Genomic DNA, 27,070 nt, shown 5'->3' on the forward strand with positions numbered 1-27,070 from the left:
AAAACTATATAAGTCATACCTCATAGGGATTCCAGGTGCATCATCATTAAATCAACTTTGAGCAGAAACATGACATGCTATTAGGATCCCAAATACAAGGTTAAAGTCATATGAGGACTTTCTAAACATGTGGTTTTCAAAAGAAATATCACCTTTGGGCAGATAAAACTTTTTAAACCATTGTTCCTCTTCTATTTAATAGGGAAACACATGTTAATTGAATAAGCCCAATCACCTTTGGGTGCATGGAATTCTTTATAACCAGTACATTTTCAAAATTAACCTTACGTATCAAAATCAAAGAATGTATCATTACCAAATGAAAAATTTTGTGAGTCTCAACAATATACCACTTTGGTGATTAACATCATAAGAACTCATAAAATATTCCAATGACACTAAATATTATTGCCCTAAGTAAGATCTCATGAGACATAATACTTTATTGTTTCTAACAATCTTCTTTAAATTGTTGCATTTATCCCAATAAACAATATTTTTTTTTTTTAACTTTAAGGGGGTACTTCATGCCACAATAGTTAACTTAAAATTCAATTCATCTCAAATGGAGGCTTATAAGGTGTCCAGCATGTCTTTATATGTCACAATAAGTCATTCACATACAACCATATACCATGATAAACTATCGATGCACTCATTTGCACTCCTTAAATGCCTTTACACACCAATGTGTGCATAACCAAACTTTTGTGCTCCTACATGCACCCTAGAAAACCATTCACATACACATCAGTACTCTCAAAACCTTTAAAACTCTATCATGTGCAATAACGTGACCTAGAAAAACTTTGAAACCTTATTACATGCGTTGACATACTTTTAGAATACCCTAAAGGCTACTTACACTTACCAAAAATCTACACATTGGTTTAGAGATTGTTAGTTTGCTAATTAAACGATGTCAATATACTACACAAGCCTAAGGAGCCCTTACATACACTATATTGCACTCCAAGGATGTTTCATACACCAACACACTTCATAATCGTTATGCACGCGCTATCACATGCCTCCTATATACACCCATATGATTCACACGCTATCAGAGAGGTCTTACACGCATTAATGCACAACTTATTTACCTGCGTGATAAAACTTTACACGTGAAATACACGTGCCATCAATTGGATTCAAGTAGATAGACTCGGGTACGGTTCTAGAAGTCATTCGACCTGGTTTGACTTTGACCAAATTGATCTAACCTTATGCCATTACGAGCCAAAATTTCATGTTCATACCTGTTGACCCGAGATTTATAGAAACCCTAGGTTACCCAATTCTTCACTTTAATGTCTTAATCTCTAACCTTCGTTCATCTATTCCATCTGATTCTAAAGGGCTTTTAAGGTTTGGCAATCTGCAGTTTATATCGACTGATTAATAAGTCAGATTTGTGCTAGTAAGTAGTAGCAAATTAAGGAAGAGACAATGATGCTGACGGACAGTTTTGCTCCTTGTTCCGGTATCAATCAGTACTTTCGATTGAAGGAGTATGGGTGAGAGGTCATGACTCACCTCGACAGTGGCTCATATGCCTTCAATTTCACTAGAAATTGCACCAAAAATTTGGCTGCATGTGGCAATGATTCAAGTCCAATTTTAGTAGGTAAAAAGCTTTCGATTCAAAATTATACATACCGGATTTAAATTCAATCTCATATTACTAAAATCAGACAATTTATAACACCAATTTCAATATTTGATAGATTAATTTGAATTCCCAATTTCAAAAGTAAACCAAAATAAATCCTAATTGGATTTTAATAAACCCTAATTTGAAATTGAATCAGTCCCAAAAAAAAAAATTAAGCCTTACTCCTGAGTCAGAAAACCTTAATTCAGAAATAGAATTATTAAAGACAATAATTTAAAAAAAAAACTTTAAAACACTAGATTTAAGGTTTTGAAAATATAATTTTAGAGTTTAATTCCCAAATTCAGATTTCATAACCGAATGCATATTTGCTCTGATACCACATGTAAGATTTATTTGGCAAAACATAATAAAATAAGTCATCCAATTATAATCCTAAGATCTACGCATATATCAGAAAATACTGAATTAAACTTTAGAATTTTAGAAATACCTGGATCTTTATGCAATTTGAAACTGAAAAACCTATTGAAATCACCTGAAATTATCTGTTAAGATCATCTCTCGATGTGACTAGGTCTTCTACTCCAGAAATCTCTCTAAATGACAGCTTTGAATGGGTAAGTTATACTGCATTAGGTTTTGGAGTAGGAACCTAACCAATTTATAGTAGGTTAATTGACCCCCCAATAAACCTTAAGGCCCACACTTGTGCTGTCCACCCAGATCATAACCTTTAAATGTATTGAACTTATCTTTATTGATCACTTAAGCTCATCTTTAAACTAGCATTGGACTATTTAACTACCCGATTTTATTAAACCAAAATCATAATTAATGTTAACCCACATCAGGAAATTTCTAATAGATCATACTATGCTCTACAAATATTCAAGTGGAAGAAAAATTGTTGTCTTGATTGTGTATGTGTATGATATAATCTTAACTGGCAATGATAAGGTTGATTGAACTGTAAAAATTAAAGAAAACTCTTGCTAGTGACTTTGAAATCAAGAACTTGGTAGGCTAAAGTATTTCCTTGGGATGGAGTTTGCTAGATCCAAGGAATATATTTTCATATGTCAGTAAAAATACATGTTTGATTTACTTGGTGAGAAAAGTTTGCTAGGATATAAAGTAGTTGAAACAGTAATTGAAATATAAAACCCCCTCTAAAAGTACTATCCTTCGAAGGGAAACGTCATTAAATTGACTATTTTGAGTATCTATTTAATCTAAAACACGTAATAAATTCATGAAATAGTTGAATAAAACCTCATTTATTAAACTTTGAAATATTACTAAAATACACTTGTCAAACCAAGCCGGAAGTGTTCAAAAGTGTCCAATCTTACAAATATAAACTGAAAATCATAATACATATATATATAGTCAAATACAATCATAGAATCAAAATGAAATAAAGAATAATAAAAACTAAAATGACTAGAATGCCCTCACAGCTCTATACCCGTTACCATCACTTGTCTCATAGCCATCATAATCACATGTACCTACACAAATGAAAGTAAGTGAATAAGTAACAAAACACTTAGCAAATAGGATACTATACTATTAACTTTTATTGAATTCTCCAAAATGTCTTTGATCTCTATCCATACAATCTTTGTTATCTAGGTCAGCATTAAACTCTCTAATGATGATGGTGGGTCTTGTATGTAATCTTTGAGTTGAAATTGTACTCTAAAGAATGTCTAGCCTACATATGTTAACTTTTAGATCGAACTATATGTTGTTTGGTCACTGAGGAATCACTCCCTATAAGACACTTTATGGTAGGAGATGTTGTTCTCATTTACACGGAGAGGACCAATCAGGTGTTAGAGGATATATTAAGAGCTTGTTGTTTAGACCATAAGGCTATTTAGGTTAAGATGTTGTCTTTAATGGACTTCGTCTATAATAATAGTTATCAAACAACGATTCAGATAGTGCCCTATGAAGCACCTTATAATAGGATATGTCATTCTCCTCTACACTGGGATGAGTTCCAATGCAATATTGTGTGTCACCCAAAACTCATACCTTAAGTTTTTAATCATGGACAAAGTGGCAATGACATATGAGCATGGCCTCCCTGTATAAGGTCGTGTGTCACCCAAAACTCATACTTTGACTTTTCAATTATACTAAATCTTTCATATAATAATTAATTTTATGGGAGCTCTAAAATGTTCCTCACATTCTCCACATGAGATTATGACATTAGGTTTTACACTAGTTGATGGCAATCTTATTTTTATAATAGGGGCAAAGGATTATTTCCCACCAAAATTTTACCCTAATCTCAAAAATATACACTTGACAAATGAAAAACTCAAACACCCACTCATGGACTAACTTTCTATTAGAATTTTCTATTAGACATAAGGGTAAAATCATCATTTTACCATTAACCCTAAAACCTTAAACATTTCTATCAATTTCTCAACTTAATTTAAAAACTTACAATTTCCTCCAAAATTGAACTTTGAAAAACAGAATTCCCCCCCAGGGTCTTTTCTTACATCTTCGACGATCAAATGCCCTTCCACCGTTGGCTGACATTCCCATCATCTTTTTCTCCAGTCATCAATGTTCATCGGACCAATTTCATTAAATGAAGACAAACTATCTTCATCCAACAAAGAGATGATGATGATTCGTTGTCTTCGTCTCTTTGACTAGACGAAGACGAATCATCTTTATCTAGTTGATGGATCAACATCTAAAGATTCTTTTGATGCTTATCCATCAACCGGATGAAGTGATTCGTCTTCATTTGACCAAAGAGACAAAGACAATGAATCATCTTCGTCTCTTTATCAAACGAAGATGAATTATCTTCGTCTAACAAAATCAGTCTAGTGGGAATGTCGACCGAGGGAGAAGAAGATGATGGAAAGGCCAACCAACTATGAGAAAGGTAATTGATCGCCAAAAATGGAAGAACTTACCTTTGAGGGGGGGAAGCAGTTTTTTAAAGTTTCATAATGGGAGTAAATGTTAGTTTCTAAATTAAGGGGGGGAATGATATAAATTTTTAGGATTTTAAGGTTAAGGGATAAAATGACTATTTTACTCTTTTTTATAATAGAAATTTCTAACAAAAGTTAGTCCACGGGTGGATGTTTGAGTTTTTTATCTGTCATATGTATGTTTTTAAGATTAAGGTAAAATTTGGGTGGGAAATAGTGTTTTGCTCTTTATAATAATAATGTGCAGTAGATTAATCCATTATAATTGAATAATTTTGACTATGTTCAAGATATAGTTAATTAGAAAATTAAATTAAATACCCATTTAACCATTTTATTAAGCAAAAATGCTCATTTTTCCTATTGTTTAGATTCTTTTTTAAATTACGTACAGAACACTTTGTGTTCCATTAGTATTTGGTGAGGGATGAAAATTTTTTTCATAAAATATTATGAGCCAAACTGTGATTATGTCTTCAAGGTTGATTCCATTTAAATTATTTGAGTTTGGAGAGAACGAGTTGAGCTTGAGCTAGAAATTAGACTAGTTTTCATAATATAAGCTAAGTTCGAACCGATTTGAATATTCAAGTTTTAGTGGACTCGAATCAAATCCAAAATAAACTTGTTTTTAAATTGAGTTCAAAACTCAGTTCATTGATCTTGAACCAATCTCGAATTGACTCTTTTAACTTTAAATCGATCTCATATTGGATTTTGTTCGGGTTTAACCCAAATTGGTAATTAACATAAAATATCGAAGAAATGTCAAAACTCACATAAGAATCATAACCTAATCTAAATATTAATCACATGAATCTTCATTCATAAATAAAAAAATTTGTTAAATTAACTGGGGAAATTAAATTAAATGCCTAAAAGTGAGGGGGGCCAAGCAAAATTACCCAAAACTCTTAAAATTAAGCGAAAATGCCCTTTTTGTGAAATAACCAAATTGCCCTTATATAGAAACCAAGAATTTTACATATCTTCCCCATATTTCCCACGGATTCACTGTTGAAATTCAAAGAAAAATCAGGTCTCCCACAAGTCTTCCACAGATGTAGCATTTTTTGTCCTTTCTGTCAACTTTTAGTGTTTTTCGACAATTGAAAATAATAAAAAAGGTTAATACATCGTCCTTACTCTTGTTTAGATCAATTTATTGTTAGGATTATTGAGATTTGAGAGAGATTTTGAGGTTTGAATTTTTAGAGTTCCGATTTTGAACAATGCATAAAATGTTTTGATTCTTGGTTGTTTTGCTTGAAATTCTTGAGAGGTTTTTTGTTACAGGATGTGTAAATTTGATTTGTGTTTAAAATTGGAAACTGAAATGATGATTTTCGATCGGGAAATAGGTTAGAAATAACAAAGATTGGGTTCATAGGAACAGTGGATCCCACTGGTAGGAACAATTGTGTAATAATCTTAGGTATGTTCTAAGGGCATTTATGTCTTTTGATCCTATTTTGAGATATTTCCCATTTTAAATATATATATATATATATATATATATATATATATATAAATACAAAAAGAAAAAGAAAAAGAGATAAAGAGAGAGATAAAGAGGTATATAAAGAGAAAGAAAAAAAGACAAAACAAAAAAACTTCAAGACTTTTCCACCATCTTCCCGTCCATTCTAGTAGCCACCATTCTCCATGCTAATTGCTTTTTTTTTTGTGAAGATAAAAGAAGAACTTGAAAGGGTTTTGGAAGACAAAATAAGAAAAAGAAACAAAGAAGCACTTTGGAAGTCTTGGTAACCAAAAGATCTCCTTCATTTCCCTTCACCTATGATTATATATATTTGATACATGTTATATGAATATGTTAGTATGTTTTAGTATTGATTTAAGGTGATTTTAGTGATAAAGGAAACAAGACAAGGAAGAGGAAGCCAACTTGCAAAAATTAGCTTGAAACAAGGTGAGGGGTATTATCCTTGATATGTTTCATGTTTTATGTTTTTAGTTCCTTAGATCTATATTATAAATGATGATTTTGAAGTTAAGAAATGTTGTTTTGTCATTTGGGGTATCTATGTGTGTGATTTTGTTCATGGCAGAAAGTTTGATAATAGTTACAGTTTTGCCACTGATTTTGTCCCACGTTTTGGCTACCTTATCTAATGAATTATGGGTGCTATTATAGATTTTTAGAAAGCTCATTGAATTATCTTTTCAGTGATATATAACTTGTATGAATTAGAGATCGTTTGGGCTGTTAATTGTCATGACCAAAAAAACTGTCTTACCAAATAAACAGTGAAGATAGTTTTTTGTCACTGACTTCATCCCACATTTTGGTTGTCTTATCTGATGAATCATGAGTTCTATTATAGCTTTTTGGAAATATATTTGAATCATCTTTCAAATTATATATAGTTTGTATGAATTAGAGATCATTTTGACTGTTAAAGATTGTAGAACCAAAAGGACTGTTTTACCAAATAAATAGTGATGACAGTTTTTACCACTGATTTCATCTCATGTTTGACTGCATTATCTATTGAATTATGAGTGTTATTATAGCTTGTTGGAAAGCTCTTTGAATCCTCCTTTCAACGATATATAGCTTGTATAAATTAGAAATCGTTTGGACTGTTAAATTGTATGAAAACAAAGACTGCCCTACCAAATGACAATTCTGTAAACAGTACTTCACAGTTTTTGGAAAGAAAGAAAAGGAGGAGAAAAAGGAAAGGAAAGGAAAGAAATGAGAAAAAAAATAAAAAAAAGGAAAAAACAAGAAAAGGAATTTGGGGCCTAAGATTCAGGGGTCGTTTCAAGTGTATGGTCTAGTGAGTTATAAATAGATTTGTATGGAAGTAAGATTAGTAAGATATAAGCCACGCACGCATGCATGCCCGTAGTAAGGCACGTCCATAGCAGGACATATCCATAATAGGACATAGAGCATGCTCATAGTAGAGCTCAATTCAGATTCAAAAATGGTATAGTGAGAGAAAGGAAGAGAGCTTAAGCTTAGAAAAGTGTCAAATCTCTATAGTCAGCTTCTAAAAAGTATCAAATAAACACCAGATGGGACAAAATATGACCCAAATAGTAAAAAATAAACTAGATTATCCCCTCGATCTTTTATGGAGGTTATGATGTGAGGTTGAGTCCCGAGAGTGAGTTAGAACAGGGAATAAAATAGTTTACTTAATTTTTTCCCCTTACTGAGTGTTCTTATCTCTCATTTCTTTTCCTTTCATGATTGCAGGTACAAGTGATTGAGGTAATTGCGAGGCGGGGTCAGGTCAGCGAAGATAGACCCAGGCTAAAGCAGGTTATCTCTAGTTGTTCTTATTGATTTTTGACCTTTTTGAGATGATTGTATAGTTGTATATGATTACTCCATGTTTTCAGATGTTTTCATATGAGATATATACATCTTTTATTCGCTTCTAGATTTTCAGTTTTCTTAAAATAATTTCTAAATACTTTCAGTAATGAGTTGAGTTCCAAGTAATTTTTTTTAAATAAATAAATAATAGACGCTTCGGATATTAATTCATAACATTTCTCCTCTGATGGGCAGTACTTCTAAGGAGGGATGTTACAAATCGCCTGTAGGATCGAAAGAAATTTTGTTTTTTCAAAATATTGGGGCCCTGGATAAAAGGGGAAAATCCACGGGGGTCTGCGAGAAATTTTACAGTAAACTGTGAGGAGATCTGTAAAAGGCGGGAACTTAGGGGGTTGGGGGGAAATTAACTTTTTAAATCTATAAAGCCCATAAGAGATTAGAAAATTGATAAAGAGGCAAAGGAAAAATATTAGACCTATTTGAGAGGAAAAAAATTATAAAGGGGCAAATTGATTTTTTTCCATCTAGAGTTTTTCGACGTGTAGTTTTCAAATTTCATATCCATTTTTCCTATTTTAGGGTTTTTCGATATATAGTTTTCAAATTTGACGTCATTTTCTTGATTTTTATGCTTTTATAGACACATTTTACAATGTCATTGTGAAATCTCAGATAAATTTTTTGTGTTTTGTCATATTACGCTAATTTAACGTTTCTTTTCGAATTTTTATCATTTTAAAATATATCAATTCATACTTTTCAAATTTTCGAGCGATTTTTTGATTATTGACATTCTAGGGTTTTTTAACGTATGGAATTCGAATTTCAATTCTTTTTTTTATTTTTGTTATTTTAGGATATATCAACTCGTAATTTTTAGATTTTCAAGGGATTTTTCGATTATTGACATTTTAAGATATTTCAATTCCCTTTTTTCGGTTTTTGTTATTTTAGGATATATCAACTCGTACTTTTTAGATTCTGAGAGATTTTTCAATTGTTGACATTCTGGGGTATTTCAACGTATAGAATTTGAATTTCAGTTTTATTTTTTTTATTTTTGTAATTTTAAAATATATCGACTCATATTTTTCAGATTTCAAAGAGATTTTTTTATTATTGACATTCTAAGGTATTTCAACATATAAAATTCAAATTTCAGTTCTGTTTTTTTTATTATTTTCGGATATATCGGCTCGTACTTATCATATTTTTGAGCTATTTTTTGATTGTTCACATTCTAGAGTATTTCAACATATAGAGTTCGAATTTCAATTTCATTTTTTTATTTTTGTCATTTTAGAATATATCAACTCTTACTTTTCAGATTTATGAGGAATTTTTTAATTGTTGACATTCTAAAATATTTCAATGTATAAAATTTGAATTTTAGTTCCGTTTTTTCAATTTTTATCATTTTAGGATATATCGACTCTTACTTTTAAGATTTTCAAGCGATTTTTTGATTGTTAACATTTTAGGGTATTTTAATGTATAGAATTCAAATTTTAGTTCTTTTTTTTTCGATTTTTGTCATTTTAAGATATATCAATTTGTACTTTTCAGATTTCTGAGGGATTTTTCGATTATTGACATTCTAGGGTATTTCAACATATAAAATTCAAATTTTAGTTTAGTTTTTTTTATTTTTGTAATTTTATGATATATCAACTCGTATTTTCAAACTTCAGAAGGATTTTCTGATTGTTGACATTCTAGGTATTTCAACATAAAAAATTCGAATTTTAGTTCTGTTTTTTTTTTTTTGTCATTTTAGAATATATCAACTCGTACTTTTATATTTTTGAGCAATTTTTTTATTGTTGACATTCTAGGGTATTTCAGCGTATAAAGTTTGCATTTCAATTTCATTTTTTGATTTTTGTCATTTTAGGATATATCAACTCTTACTTTTCAGATTTCTAAGAGATTTTCGATTATTGATATTTTAGGATATTTCAATATATAAAATTCGAATTTCATTTCCGTTTTTTCAATTTTTGTCATTTTATGATATATCAACTTGTACATTTTAGATTTAAAAGTAATTTTTCGATTGTTGACATTCTCGGGGATTTCAACATATAGAATTCAAATTTCAGTTTCATTTTTTTATTTTTGTCATTTTGAAATATATCGACTTATACTTTTCAGATTTTTGAGGGATTTTCCATTTGTTGACATTCGCGAATATTTCAACATATAAAACTCGAATTTTAATTCCGTTTTTTCAATTTTTGTCATTTTATGATATATCAATTTGTACTTTTCAGATTTCTGAGCGATTTTTTGATTGTTGACATTCTAAGGTATTTCAACATATAGAATTCGAATTTCAATTTTTTTTTTTTGTAATTTTAAGATATATCAACTCATATTTTTAGATTTCAGAGGGATTTTCTGATTATTGACATTCTAAGTATTTCAACGTATAAAATTCTAATTTCAGTTTTATTTTTTTGATTTTTATCATTTTAGGATATATTGACTCGTACTTTTTAGATTTTTAGTGATTTTTTTATTGTTGACATTCTAGGGTATTTCAGCGTATAGAGTTTGAATTTCAATTTTATTTTTTGATTTTTGTCATTTTAGGATATATCAACTCTTACTTTTCTAATTTCTAAGAGATTTTTTGATTATTGGTATTCTAGGATATTTCAATGTATAGAATTCGAATTTCAGTTTTGTTTTTTCAATTTTTGTCATTTTATGATATATCAACTCGTACTTTTAGATTTAAAAGCAATTTTTTGATTGTTAACATTCTCAGATATTTCAACATATAGAATTCAAATTTCAATTTCGTTTTTTTAATTTTTGTCATTTTGACATATATCAACACATACTTTTCAGATTTTTGAGGGATTTTTCGATTATTGATGTTTTAAGATATTTTAATGTATAGAATTCAAATTTTAGTTTCGTTTTTCAATTTTTATCATTTTAGGATATATCGACTCATACTTTTCAAATTTCTAAAGGATTTTTTTATTGTTGACATTTAGGGTATTTCAATGTATAAAATTTGAATTTGAATTTCATTTTTTTGATTTTTATTATTTTACGATATATCGACTCGCACTTATCAGATTTTCGAGTGATTTTTCAATTGTTGATATTCTAGGGTATTTCAATATATAAAATTCGAATTTCAATTTTGTTTTTTCAATTTTTGTCATTTTAGGATATATTGACTCGTACTTTATAGATTTCTGAGGAATTTTTTTATTTTTTACATTCTAGGGTATTTCAATATATAGAATTCGAATTTCAGTTTTATTTTTTTAATTTTTGTCATTTTAGGATATATCAACTTGTATTTTTCAGATTTTTGATAGATTTTTTTATTATTGACATTCTAGGGTATTTCAAGGTATAGGATCCAAATTTTAGTTCCCTTTTTTTTATTTTTAGTTTCCGAATTTTACCTCTATGTTTTTTTATTTGTCATTTTTTAATCTGTTTTCAACGAAATTCTTACAAACTTTCAAAATTTTTTTCAAGATACTTCTTATAAAAGAAAACGTGTCAAAGACGAGTTATAAATCCCTGATGAGTCATGACACTTTCGAGCAGAGGTAATATGTCATGTCTAGCACACGATCATGTCAAAGATTAAGTCAACATTGACCCCAGAGCAGCTTCGATTATTTGAAAGGACATGTTTCAGACATCTCCTTCCACTCTCAGATATCAAGTTCTCCAAAGTGTTTGTACACTCATTTCTGCTACGACAGCTATACCAAGGTTTAAACAGAGATGAGTTCTAGTTCAAGGTTAATGAGGTGGACATGAGATTCAACCCATACAAGTTTGCTTTGATGACAGCGCTACCATTTAGTCAGCTCACTGCACTTTCATCATATATTCCCTGCTTATTCAAACATCATTTTATTCTAATACAAAGTTAATGTATAGAAACCTATATTTCTAAACAAATAATATTATATATATATATATATATATATATATATATATATATATATTAATCCCTATTTTGTATAAATAAATTGTATAAATTTATTTATATAATTTAATTAAATAATATTTTATTAGATAATTTTGAAGCAATAAACATTCATCACACTTAATTATAGACTGTTTATTTATTTAATAATTCTATTATTATCAAATTAATCAAATCCTAGGCATGCATTAATAATAAGTGGCGGCCACATGACATACAAAGAAAAAACAAATGAGTTGGTTTCCATTAATTATTGGGAAGTGTTTTTAAATGATATTATTACCATTGAAATCTGTTGAGTGATTATAAGCTGATTTTTAATTATAATTATATTTTAAATATTTGTATTTATTCTCAAAATTAATTAATATTTATACATATGCAAATCTCTATCTACAGAGAATTTATATAAAATATTTTATACAAAATAATATTTGTGAATTAGGTTGTCAAGTTGAATTAAACTCAAATTTAAATTTGAGGATAATCGGATGAGTGAATTCGTGAGTTTAAAGCTCCGCTTGAATAAAATATTATAGAATAAAGAAAGACTTAGACAGGTAACCAAAAAAGATGCCTCTTTTCACATGTCATATGCTCATAAGTCAACTTGATCACTGATAACATAAAAATTTTATGATTTTACCTCTGGGAAGACGACCATCTTTCGAGACGAAGACGACAGCTTCGTCTCGTCTGGGAAGACAAAGAACTTCGTCTTTCTCGACAAAGTTCTTCATCTTCCAAGGCTTTTTCGATGCCAATCGGAGGTCCAAATGGGAGAAAAGAGATCGTCGAAAGGAGAGGATGTTTCAAGAGGGAGCAGCCGTCGGCAATAGAGCCAGAGATGTCATCGGAGATTTCAAAACAAAACCCTAAGGTGAAACTGTCATTTTTTAAAACTTAGACTGGGGGAAAATTTTAGTTTTTAAAGTTTAGGAGGACAAAAGGAGAAAAAATTTCAAGGGGTTAGGGTTTTGTTAATTTTAACTGCTTATGGGTGAGTATTTGGTATTATCAAAGATAAAGGGTGGAAACTTGAGATTGCAGCATACCTTGGGTGGGACATAGTCGTTTGGCCTTTATAAAGCGGCCAAAGCACTATCTCCCACCCAAAGCATGCCTTTTTCGCATGTCCACATGTTTTAACTTTAAAAATCTTATTTATTTATCTATAAGTAGTTAAAATTAATGATTTTAAAAATAAAATTATTATTTTATCTATAATATTAAAAATAAACTTAAATTTGAATTTATTTCCCTTTCCCTAAACCCTAAAAACTAATAATATCATTTAACCAAACTTTTCAAAAACAGCGTTTTCCTCTCAGGATTTCTAAACTTTCAGATAAAGTTTTCTAACAAAGAAAAGCTTCTCCGACAATCTCCAGACAATGTACCCAACCTCCAGGGCGACCTCTTTTCGGTAGCACTCTTTCCAACTCGATGGAGATTGTCTTCGTTGACGACAACGAAGACTCAGAGACAAAGAGGGGTCGTCTTCGTTCTCCAACGAAGACCACTCCCACCAAATCAGAAGGAGTGCTGTTAAAAGGAGGACGCGTCATTATGTTCTTGATAAATTCCCCTACCCCTTGTTATGAGTATGCATTTACCTGCAACATTACAATTTTCAGTGACAAAGATGTGCAAGGAAAAACATTCAACATGTTCAAATTCAGCACAAACTTCAGATACTAATATCAGAAAATGGGACATGCCTAATTGGAAGACATATGAAAAAAGAGAATTTTTGAAGTCATATCTTCAGCAGCAAGAACCCATCGAGCCAACTTAGCATTCATGGTGGGAAAAACCTTGAATCCCCACATGACCGGATCATCTAAGTTGTTGAATCATTCATGAAAATAATAAGTAAGAAAATGGAAAAATGATTTGTTAATTTAAAAAAAAAAAACAAAGGAAGAGACCGACGTGGACATGTGATTACTAACAGTGAGGAGAGGTACCCCGCAAGGCCTAGAGTGAACAAGATGAATTAGTGTATCAGCATTGTGAACATAAGTGGTGCTGCAAAAATTGGACACCGTCTTTGCAAATGCTTAAACAGCCATGAACACTAACTTTCTTGGTAATCCTCCCATGTGGTTCGCTCGTGCCGCACATTCCATTTTCCTTCCCATCCCTTCCCTAAAAACTCTAAAACTTAATCTTATCTCTCACTAATTTTGTACCGAGTCATCCATAAAAATAATACAAAAAATAAACAGGTATTCGGAAGCGTAATAGCAGAACAAGATCACATACCAGTCCAGCAACTTTGGTTTGAAGACGATGATTATTTTTAATGTTCAGGTAATTGGCTGGGGTCTCATTCACATTGAATCTGAAGACCTCCCCTCCTTCGTATCCTTGCCTCCTAATGTAACGGAAAATGAAACCTAGAACCAGTTTTCTAGAAACCCACTTTCACTGACTCCTTTGTCTTCTTTCTCCGTTTACGGGTTTTCGGCCCATATCCAAAACACATATATCCATGTGGGCCTTCCAGGGTGCAATATAAAACCCATATAGATAAATTTGTAACCAGAGAAAAGAAAGAATCTTTAGATTTAATTATATAGAATTGCTTATATTATAATCACAATTAATGATTAAATACGTTAAGATGTATTATTTCTATGATTTCCAGCACCCCATTTGCAACTTTATTGATATATAACATTTTGTTGAAGAAAAATATAATTTAATTAATTAGTATTATTATTTCAATGATCACACAGCAACGACATAATTCTTATTTCAATGAATTATTCATGACTAAATCAATAGTCATAAATAACATAGAATAGGGTTTAGAAAGTACTCGCCACCTGAATAAAACACCAAATGATACAAAAAAATTTACCACCAGCTTAGGAATTCACCACTCAATGGAATCCCTCCCAACCAAAGAGATGATACCAACTCACCAATTAAATAAATCTACCTAAGTGAAAAAGAAACTGAAGTTCTGAATTTTCTGCTCAGTGATATGGCATACGTAGTCTGAAGAGTGGTGTGCATGAATCTTATTCTCCCTTTCCATGTTCTAGTCATTATTGTCTTTCTCCTATAGCAAACTAAATAGTAAATTTTAAACTCAATGCTAGTATTATTCTTCTCCACCCATCAGTGTTCTTCCTTCTGGTCGACTTATCTCTCCCTCGTAATCTCCTCGCCACTCTCCTTAGTTGTCTTCATCTTTGATGAAGACAACAAGTCAGGCAAAAATGACAAAGACAATTTCGTTTTTTATTTTTTGAGATGAAGACAACAAGGAGATTGCGAAGAGATCAAAAGGGAGAGAGAAGCCAAAAGGAAAAGAAAAAGTCGTCTGTCAAAAAAGGGGTTGTCGCTAGAGAGAGGAGATCAAAACCTGGAGAAAAATGATAACTTTTCTAACCTAGGGTGGGGGGATTGTTTTGTTAAATTTAGGGGGGCAAACGAGATAAAATTTTAGTTTTTTTAAATATTTTTACTAAATAATGATTTTACCTTTAAGATAAACTGCAAAAATTAACAGATAAGTGGACGTTTTATATTTTCAAAGTTGATGGGTGGGAATTTGGGAAACACTAATCCTTGGGAGGGAATAACTCCTTTGGCCTAGCTTTTTCCTAGGTTGTCACTTTAGTGATTATGATTTGAATTTTTGGATTTTTTTTATTAAAGAACGCAAATATATATATTTTTCTTTAGAATTGATCAAACTTCCAATATTTTCTATTAAATGTACTAAACAAATGCATTTAGGATTATTTAATTTGCTTCAAAAGTAAAATGATTAGTTTTGTACTCTCAATATAAAATAATGAAAATTTGATCATTTAACCAGGAAAATAGGAAAGTTTTGTTGCTTGAATAGTAAACTTTGAAAGTTTCATTGTTTTAACAAGAAAAAAACAAAATTCGATCTCTTTAATAGAGAATATATGATAATTGGATAATTTTATGTGCTCTTATTCTAGAAATTAGGGCTTAGTATTAGAAGTTGGCTCGACTTAGTTTATCCTAGTTTAAATTTGGATGATTAAAATTTGAATCGAATCCAAGCTAAAAGATTTGACTAATTTTTTAAACTAAACCAAACTCGAATTAAAAAATGTTCTACTTGGTTTGGCTTAATTTTGGTTTGAATTCATGGTTCGGATCAACTAGGATTCATGGTTTGGATCAACTCGAATTCATAGTTCAAATTAGTTGTTTGAATTCACGGCTTTGTTTGATTCAAATTCATGACTTAAATCAACAACTTTATATATTATGGGGAAACAATGTTGTTTTGACAATGAGCTACAAATTTGAGTTATAAATTCCAATTATCAATTTGAATCATGAATTTGAGTGGGACTAAACCACAAATTTGAGATATTAATTTAAGCAATGAATTCAAACCGAACTAAATTATTTTTTCCACAAATTTCATAAAAGGTCTTACTCCTTTCACATATCTTTTAGGCCATTTTTTCCCTTTAACTAAGTCTTATACGTGATTAATACCTATTAAGTGACAAAAATAAAACCACTTAAAAAATAAAGGACTAATAAGACCAATGTAAGTAGCCACTTTATATTATACAAAGAAACATGCAAATTTAGTGAGGAAAAGAATAAGAACCAACGTGAGAATCTTTCGTTTGTTTGAAGACCTTATCCCTACAAATAATATAGCAAGATATTTATTTTTCTAAGAGGGGAGAGATTATCATAATTTTAAATAAAAATACTCACTCTCTGGTCCAACAAGTTGCAAAAGAAAAGAAGAGGTGAAAAGCTTGTTTTATATGCAACTTTTGCATCTTAGAATAAAATACAAAGCACACAGAACAATGTGCTACAGTGATTCTGCCTTCTTTGGTCCAGGGGAGTTCTTCCTTACACTCCACATTGTGTGGCCTGTAATTCCTAAAATGTTATGTCGTCATCATCATGACATCAGCACTTGACCTTAACAAATTCGGAAAATTTTTTGTCAATGGCTGTAAAAGGAAGCTAGTTCACCGAAATCTATTCCAACGTGACAATGAATTCAAGAAAAACAATACCTAGAGAAATTAATAGAGCACAGGAGATATAGGAGAGATGTTGGGTTTATCTATATATCTAAGTTTATTTACTTCTCAGTCTATTTGTTTATTAAATTGTCAAAACATCAGGTTATCAGGCTAGAAATATTATATTTACACTATATATAAGATAAATAAATTGCAGAGATAAACAAAGTAGAAATAGAGAGAGATGATGGTAATTGTAGAGATAAACGAATTACGAATTAGAAAAGCACTAAAACTAAGTTAAGGATACACCGTTCTACTCCTTCAATCACTCTATCATTAGACAAACAATGAAGGAATTAAAGAAAGAATCAAATAAAAATGGTGTAAACTCTATCATGTAGCTTTGAGAAAAATAATGAAGGCAAATTAGCTTGCCGAGGAAGACTTCTAGGTTTTTGAGAGTAGGAGAAACAGAGAAAAAGGGGCACAAAAGACTCAGTGCTGAAAGAGTCTTAATTTTGGCTTTTATTTGTTTATTTAATTTGGAGAAAAAAGTTAATTAAATTTAAGTATTAATTCAAATTTAAATATTAAATATTTATGGAATTAGTTAGTGTGTACATATATATATCGTATAATTATTTATTTAATTCTATTTTAGTAAAATATGTAAACAAGTATTTATTCAATTTAATTACTAAAATATATGAATATTTTAGTCAAACTGGAAATCACGTGTGGACACCAGATTTTTTTAATGTTATTATTTTGCTAAAGTCTTTGAGGATATTTACTTTAAATAATGTTTTATTACTAAAAATAAAAGATTATTATAAAGATAAATTACTTAAAAAATTATTAGATATAAATTATTATTTTGTTTGATAAATATTTGTATGTATAAATAATTATTGTGTTTTATTAGAGATAATAAAAAATATCAATATATTATTTTACTTAAATATTTTTTATATAATTATTTTAAAATATTATTCATGTTATTTGTTATATCAATTAAAAAAATTTAATATTATCTTAGTAATTTTTTTAATATCTAATGTGAAGTTAATAATCTTATTACCTCTTATAATATATGTTACATCATCATTGCTATTATAAAATTACCGTCATTTTTAATATCAATAATAAAATATAGAATATCAAAATAATCTTTTCTTCGTCTTTAATTAAACAACCCCTTAAAGGGAGGGAGGGAAATTCACGTGTCAGAATGACTAAAAAGAATTGTTAAAAATTTTATCATTTTGGGTGCCAAAATAAATCTTATGTTTTTAGGGCTGAAAATAAATTTTTATCTCTTAAAATTATTATTCTGAAACAAAAATAAAATTATCATTCAGGGACAAATTAAAAAATCTTTAAAAATAAATCTTAAGTTTTTGGGACAAAATTAAGAGTTCGTACCTTAAAATTATCATCATAGGACAAAATTAAGATTTTGTCCCTAAAAATAATATTCTGAAACAAAATTAAAATCATTCATAAAAATAAACCCTACTTTTCTGGAGACCAAATTAAAATTTTGTCTACTAAAATTATCATTCTAGGACAAAAATAAAATCGCCCTTAAAATTATTATTTTGGAATGATATTAAAATATCCTTACAAATAAATTTTAACTTATTGAGGATAAAATTAAGATTTTTTCTCGTAAAATAATGATTTTGGAATAAAAATTAAAATTTCTTACTTAAAAGTAACATTTTAGATGAAATTAAAATTATCTCTAAACATAAATCCTATGCTTTTTGGGTCAAAATTAAAGTTTTGTTCCATAAAATTATCATTCTAGGACAAAAATAAAATTCTCTTTACAAGTGACATTTAGAAATAAAATTAAAATAGCCCCTAAAAATAAATCCTATGCTTTTTTATTCGAAATTAAGATTTTATCCTTTAAAATTATTATTCTAGGACAAAAATAAAATCATTCATAAAATTATCATTTTGAGATAAAATTAAGATTTTATCCCTAAAAGCAACATTCTAAAATAAAATGAAAATTGTCTCCAAATTGAATCAATATAAATTATGTGTTCTTTCTCACTACTCTATATACATATATATATATATATATATATATATATATATATATATATATATATATATATATATATATATATATATATATATATATATATATATATATATATTTATTTATTTATTTATTTATTTATTTATTTATTTATTTATTTATTTATTTGTATGTATGTATAAACATATTTGTTTGTTGTGATTTTTTACTTTATTGATTCCAACCTTGAAGACATAATTATAGTTTGACTTGCAGTATGGATGATATGGTAAAAGAAAATTTCATCCCACACCAAATACTAATGGAACACAAAATCTTCCGTATTTTAAAAACAATTCAAGCAATTAAAAAGAAAATATATATAAAAAAATCCTTCCCACACCAAGGGTACCTGAATCAAGTACAAATATCTTTCGTATAATTGAGATTTAAAATAGATTAACCCATAATCAAGATTATATCCACGACAAAACAAATAAAAACATAAATTAACTAGAACATAACATAAATATACATATACATATATAAAAATTCAAACTCGTACGAACAAGATAGAAACAATTGTTATAAAAACCTTTTATTAGGAAAAAAGATCAAACTTAGAAGGTTGTATACACTCATAAAAATATTTGCTTATTGACAAACTAATGGATTGTTACCTGCACCACTGTTATCAATGGGTGAAGCTATCCATTAACCGTTACTGAAAATGGTTGACTTGATTCAAATATAAAAAGAGTGAGATTTAACTAGTTTATTCATCTCTTTACAATAAATACATAAACTAATGTAGTGATTTACAAATACCGATTTTAATTTTCCTATAATTAGAATTTTCATTAAGAGATATTGTCAACCTATCAAAGACTGATCACCATATATATGTGTGTGTGCGTGTGTGTGTGAAATGAATGAAAGATAGTAATGTTTAGAAGAACTAAAATCTTAGAATTTATTTTTCTTCATTAACATACAGACATCTATTCAATGAAAAACTAAAGCAAAAGACACATAACATGAATGTACAACCTGAGATTTCAAAATCACATAATACAACTTTATTTGAGTTCTCTAGCATCATCTTGAATGGACAAATGAGTGGTATAATACATCTCTTAAAAGGCCATATTGTGACAAACCAAATATAAACACAGGAAAATTTACAAATATAGTAGCAAGAATAGGGATTACATTTGATCTATGGTGATCATAAGCCATGAAAATGCTTGGAATGAAAGCTAGCATCATGGCTGCTATAGATATGAACAACGTCAAGACTCCAACCACCAACTTAAGTGGTAATGATCTATAAAAATCATTTTCTGCATATCGGGACGTAAGGATAGACAAGAACATTAGTATTGAAATCGAAGAAGAAGATAACGCAATCGCATCTGCCATGACAAAAAAACGATACACAACATTTCTTCGATGAATAGGTATGCCATCATTAGAATTGTTACCTCCGGGTACATTGAAAGCTGCTGGAAAAGCTATAGTAGCGATGATTGTTGCAACAAGTATGCATTGGCTAGCTGTGTCTCTCATCCACTTTTCTCCATTTTTAAGTAAATCTTCATGAGTACTAGTGAACAACTCGCGTGGTGTTTTGCCATTTTTGTTCTTTAACTCTCTAAATGAAGGCATTACAAGCATTTCAACATCCTAAAACATAGGCAAGCATCATGTTATACAATAAGTTGGTGATAAACTAAATGGGATAACAACAAATCAAAGTATCCAACTATTTAATGAATCAAACTTTTAAATTTTTTTATAAAATGGATCAAACTTTCAGCATTTCAACAAACATATTTAGTATAACTTGTTTTGTTTTGTCTTGATCCATTTAATAGAAAATTTAAAATTTTAGTTCAACTCATTTTATAGGAAAATGTAATGGTTCAATACTTTGTTATTCCTAGATAAACAAAATAAATAAATAAGCAATAAAATTATACATACCTTGAAGATTTGCAACTCTCGTTGCATTTCTAGAGCTGCACCTGGCACTATATTGACTGGTTTTGGATTTGGGTATTTTGCAGCTAGATGCAGTAAGCTATTGTTATCCTTATCTAAATAAGATGCTAACAACTGTTTATTAAAGCCTATGTTATGAATTAATTTGAATAAATCGTCATAACGATGCATGATTGCAATGTGAAAGATGGTGCGTTGATGATCATCCTTTTGATGAACCAGATCAGGATAAATGCTGATGAGTTCAGCTAAGAATATGAAGTTCCCTAAGTGAGCTGCATCGAACAATAAATCTCTGTGATCATTAAAGTAACTCCCGACTTGGTTGCCCTCTTTTTCCAATATTTTCGTCCAAAGAAGTTGAACCAACTTTCGAGCTTGATTTAATAAGTCACTTTTGCTACTTCGGTCCAACAGATGCAAGGGCGTCAAAGCCAGCCTATGCAAGGGTGTTAAAGGACACTCGCCATGCATGTAAGAATTTGTAGCTAGTTCATTTTCATTATCATGGTTTAGCAATTCCAACGCAAGATCTGCGAAATTCATACAAATATTTGTAAGGAAACGGAAAAAAAATATAATTGATTTAGCAAGAAAATAAATCCGTGAATACTTACCGTACAATGTTGTATCAATGCTTACAAAAAATATTTGTTTTTTGTCCAACCCAGTCAATATACCATTATTTTTATAATGTCGACGGTATAAAGATAACGCCATTTCCCTTTCTCCAAACAATGCAGCTAAATACAGTGGAGTCATTTGTTTCCCACCACGGATTCCCAGCAGGGTAGGATCCTTTTCCAACATTTTCCCAGCAACTGATTCACTCCCAGCCATAACAGCAAAACAGAAGGCAGTGTTGCCTTTTTCGTTTTGCAGCCTGAGGTCATTATCTGTCATCAAATCAATCATCTTCTCCACAAAGTCAGTTTGTTTTGCACCTGCTGCTACATGAAAAATTGTTTCTTGTCCCTCTGTGATAGCGGCACTTGTTAGCCTCATTGAAGAATTATCATTAATCAGACGTTTAGCTTCCTCTATATTTCCTGCTAGTGCAGCCTTAAGCAGACCCAAACGTAACTGGTGATTTCCTTCATTCCGTTCTTCAAAATCAGGAAGGCACATTAATTGTACAGCATGATGACAATAATAAATACATAATCTAGTGAAAAATATTGTACGTACATATTTTTTAATACATAAATGATGTTATTAAGTAATTAAATGATTTTGAATTAAGAACAAAATAACAAATCATCTATGCATTAAATATATATATATATATATATATATATATATATATATATATATATATATATATATATATATAAAATTGCTCTTTTTAAGATGCAACGTGCCGAATAATCAAAATAATTTCTAAAATATTTATAACTTTAAATAAGCTCTTTTAGCTAATAGATAGGAGAGAGAGCTGACCCTCAAGCAAATTAAGGGAAGGTGACCACTCATTGTGGTTCCTATTTTGCTCCGAAGAAGAACATGACCCAGATTCACTTGATTGTGCCATATCTTGCTTCGTCCAATGAACAACAATTTCAACAGGGTGGCATGCCATTACTACTACACAAATTATATTCATTGTTAGTACATATATAGTTTTAATCATTTGCTAATAAAAAGAAAGATTTCGATCTTATTGGGTCCTAACATTGCATGCACATGTATTATATTCTTGATAAGAGAAACTCTATACTACAAAGGGATCATATCATTAATAACTTTTATATTAATATTTTTAAAAGAGAAACCCAAAAAGTTCAAATTTTGTGATATCGATGTTCATATTCTTAATTTCTTCATTTATCTTCAATGATATCGATGGGATTTTTCAAACTTCAAATTTAGTGAAACAATCTTAGAAAGCCATTCTAAAGTTTAGGCATTGAAGTTCAACAAGTGCTGTAGTTCTTAATGTGTACCACTTTAAGAAAATTCATGCTTAAAAATTGTTGAATATATCTCATTTAAAAAAAAAAATCGTAGTATACAACTCGTATCCAATGATATATATATATAGAAAATTTTGTGAGGATAAAGAAGTCCATAATTGTAAAAATATAAAGCAGAATAATATTTCTAAATACTTACCTCTACAAGAGAACAGGAACTCGATAATGTGAAGTGATACCTCAAAGATAGATGGATGGTGTTACTGAAAAAATATAAACTGTTCAGAGAAATTTATAGGAATCATTGGAAGATAAATTTAAAACAAAAACTTATACGGGTCCTTGCAAAGAGGACCACCAATGAAATTAATATTTCAACTAGCATAATAAATTTAAGCTAAAGTTGTATGCAACGTGATTGTCCTTGGTTAACTTGAAAGTCTCTTTGTTTTTTCCGGATTTTGAATTGGTTGGCACACTCGGACAAGAGAAAAAACAATGAGAATTAGCAATTAATTAAAGGTACACAATATTATATGGTTCAGTAACGTGGTTTTGTACACTGAATTTCCGTCAGTATTAAATTGAAGAATATTTCTTTGAACATGATATAATGTAAACTAGAGTTTCTCTTATTTGAATGACCCAAAATTATAATTGTAACCTAACTAAACTTCTTCATATCTTGGAACTTTAAGTGTATAATGTAAACTAGAGTTTCGCTTATTTGAATAGCTCTTCAAACATAAGCCATGTTTAAGAACTTTTTATCAATTAATGTTAATTATTGTAATGTTTTTATGCAAATCTTTCATCAACAAAGCATGGGAGAAAAGTTAAATTTTTATGTATATTTCACATTGTTTGAAAATACTAAGAATACACTAGTAAAACATACTTGGATAAACATTTTGACAGTTGTTAATAAACATTTTGAGTTAAAAAATCATGATAACTATATGTCAAAAATGGGTATTATTTTGACAATAAGCTAAATTAGTAGACCAAAACTAAGAATTGTAAAAGCTAACAAGTTTGGATTCATATTCAAACTATTCAAATTTGAATTCAAATTAAATAAATCAAGTTTAAAGTTAAAATTGAGTTTGTTTTCATTAAATAAATCGAATTGGAACCAATTTTTTATTCAACTGAAAGTGGTTTAACATGAGTTGAAGTTGAAAAAAGAAAGCCCTATTCCTTAATTAAAAACTAATTTGATTTGGATAAGGCTGTACAATCCAAACAACAAAATTTAAATATTACTAATTTATTATTTAAAATATATTTTATGGGCCAAAAGACTTATTCCCACCCAAGATTACTCTTCACCCAAATTTTCATTCATTAACTTTAAAAAATTTAAGCACCCACCTATATATTAAATTTTGTTATTACTGTCAAAGATAAAATTATTATTTTAAGAATTTATTTTTAAAAAGAACAATTTATTCCAATTTCCTATTTAAATTTTTAAAAACTAACAATTTCTTTCTAACTTAATTAAAAAAGTTACTTTTTTACCCCCACCATCTAGGGTTTTCATATTTTAAGGTTAATAGTTGCTTCTCTCAAAATTCAAAACATTACACTTACATCTCATAAATTCATTCCCTTTTATCCGCGATTATTCTTCTCAATAATTTACTTCAGTGTTTCACCAACCACTCTGACAACACCTTCTCTCTCTTCCCAGTGGTTTCCCGTCATGGAAACCACCAAAAATCTAATTGAAATAGTCGAATCTTGTCACATGAATCTATGCAAATCACACAAATCTGTGTAATGTCATTTGGTTGATCTATGTGTCTCACATAGATCAATGCAACAAAATTTGGTCATTTTAATCAGATTTTTTATGATTTCTATGCTAGAAAACCACCAGAGAGGGAGAGGAGATGCCACTAGAGTAGTTGACAATACGTCAGAATGAATCACTAAGAAGAACATTTGTTAGAAAGAGAGAATGAATTTTTGAGGGTATAATTATAATATGGAAACCGTAGGAACTATAGATGGTAAGGGTGAAAAAATAATTTTTTAAAATTAAGTTAATAGAAAAATTATTAATTTTCAAAACTTAAGTGAGAAATGAGAATAAATTATTTTTTCGAATAAAATCTCCAAATGACCATTTTATGTTTGACAGTAATCACAAAATTTAACAAATTAGTGGGTTTTCGAATTTTTTAAAATTAATAGATGAGAAATTAGAAAAGAGTAATCTTTGAGTGTGAATAAGTTTTTTTAGCCTATTTTAAATTACATGAGGGCATGAAAGAATTCCAACAACATGGCATGTCAGTTATTGTTTATAAAATGAACATTATTCATTAGCAGATGCACATCACAAAACAAATGTCCTCACAGAAAGTATACATTAGAACTAATGCACAACAACCCGACGCCAAATTAGAATAAGAAAGGTAGTCCCAGACATTCTCTCCTCTCTCTCTCTAATAATCGAACTTTTTAATGTTCCATGCGATCTCGTGATTAATGTTGTGAGCTTTGATATATTCTCTTGATCTGCTATCATTAATGCATGCCTTTCTTTTGAAATCCTAGGACATTGGGATGAAATTTAAAAATCCAATTACTTCAACTTCTACTTTCATTCATTTATTCATTCATGTGCTAGACAAAAGTTTTACATTAGAACTGAAATATGTGATAGGATAATGTGATTTTTTTTTTTCTTAATTTAGAATTACCTGATTTAATACTATCATATTAAAATGTATAAATAAACTAATAAGATTTATTTATATATATGTAGTATCACTCATCAAATTAATAATCAATAATAACGGTAGTGTTTAAAAAAGACAAAATAATTAATAAACAATATATCTCACCTGTCATGAGTTGTTTGATTCCATCATAGTTCTATATTAAATATCTATCATAATGGGTCTAAGTAAGTGTTTAAAATTAAAGTGTGAATTCGATATCCACGTGATGCTGCCTTAAACAATACAAGGTTTTTGTTTTAAATAAACGAAACTGAATTTAGAGATTTGAGAATAGATATACTTTTCCATCTCACATGATGCTGCAAGTAATCTATCAACGAAACACCAAAAGCTACCAACTTTACGCTTATGCATCAAAAGCAAAGGTTTAAGTTAAAGTGAATGTTTTGTGCTTTTTATATCTCAAATCATGGCTAATTATTTAATTTGAAACTCCGCTGAGCAGCATGCGTAATCAAAACCGGAAAAGCCAACCTTCAATGAACACTGTTGATTAACATATAAACTCAAACATTAATGGATACTAACCATGTTTAATAAACATATGTCTTGCTGTGGAAATTTACTGGTTATAATCCATGAATAGCAACATTGTGTGCTAAAAGATCTGTTGCGAAAGTTTTGAGCCATGGATAACTCTCAAGAAATCCAGACGTTACTATATGCACTACTTGGATGCAAGTGTACAACATAGACTAACATGTAGTCCTTATTCCTAACCACTAAATATCGCCATTGATATGCACAATCGGCTTACGTTAATTTCAATTTGTTTGCCCACTCGGACAAGAGAAAAAACAATGACAATTAACAATTAATTAAAGATATACAGTATTATATGGTTTAATAAACTGCTTTTGTACACTGAATATCGGTCATTATTAAACTGAAGAATATATCTTTGAACTGTATATAATGTAAACAAGGGTTTCTTTAATTTGAATAATCCAATATTATAATCGTAACCTAATTACACGTTTTCATATCCTAGAACTTTAAGTAATAGTTCTTCAAAAATAAGCCTCGTTTTATCAATTAATGTTAATTATTGTAATGTTCTTATATAAATCTCACATCAACAAATCGTAAGAGAAACGTTGAGTTTGTATATATATCTCATATTATTTAAAAATACTAAGAGAACACTAATTAAACAATAATTAAGCTTCTAAGCTATTAAAAAACATTTTAAACTATAAAACTATAATATATTGATTGTTCAAAGGAAGTAATATTTCAACAGTGAATTAAACTATTAAATTAAACTAAGGGTTGTATTCAAATTTAAACTATTTGAATTCAGATTCAAATCAAACTAACCAAATTCAAAAGTTAAAATTTGATGCGTTTTTATAAAGTAAACCAAATTCCAACTAATTTTAAATTAAAGTGAAAGCGGTTTAACATGAGTTGATGTTAAAAAAAAAAAAAAGCCCCATTTCTTAATTAAAAACTAATTTGATTTGAATAAGGCTGAACA

The 27,070-nt window shown here is 29.3% G+C and overlaps 1 protein-coding gene across 1 annotated transcript; it reads right to left on the bottom strand.

Annotated features, from left to right (window-relative positions):
• Window positions 1-20,015: 20,015 nt before the first annotated feature.
• LOC123199145 (ankyrin repeat-containing protein ITN1-like) lies at window positions 20,016-22,500 on the bottom strand. Its single transcript, XM_044614023.1, has 4 exons — window positions 22,362-22,500; window positions 21,539-22,027; window positions 20,904-21,454; window positions 20,016-20,603 (listed from the first exon to the last, which is right to left on the bottom strand). The coding sequence occupies exons 1-4, from the start codon at window positions 22,498-22,500 to the stop codon at window positions 20,016-20,018; spliced, it is 1,767 nt and encodes a 588-aa protein (XP_044469958.1).
• Between the last annotated feature and the right edge of the window lie 4,570 nt (window positions 22,501-27,070).

Source organism: Mangifera indica, chromosome 2 (genome assembly GCF_011075055.1).
Source record: "Mangifera indica cultivar Alphonso chromosome 2, CATAS_Mindica_2.1, whole genome shotgun sequence".
Classification (NCBI taxonomy): Eukaryota; Viridiplantae; Streptophyta; class Magnoliopsida; order Sapindales; family Anacardiaceae; genus Mangifera; species Mangifera indica.

Bases quoted from the DNA above. Each gene is read 5' to 3' on its own strand.
- LOC123199145 (XM_044614023.1), bottom strand. From the start codon at position 22,500: ATGGCATGCCACCCTGTTGAAATTGTTGTTCATTGGACGAAGCAAGAT. The intron at 22,028-22,361 runs GTCAGCTCTCTC...CTGATTTTGAAG, and splicing joins TTCCCTTAATTTGCTTGAGG to AACGGAATGAAGGAAATCAC. The intron at 20,604-20,903 runs GTATGTATAATT...CCTATGTTTTAG, and splicing joins GAGAGTTGCAAATCTTCAAG to GATGTTGAAATGCTTGTAAT.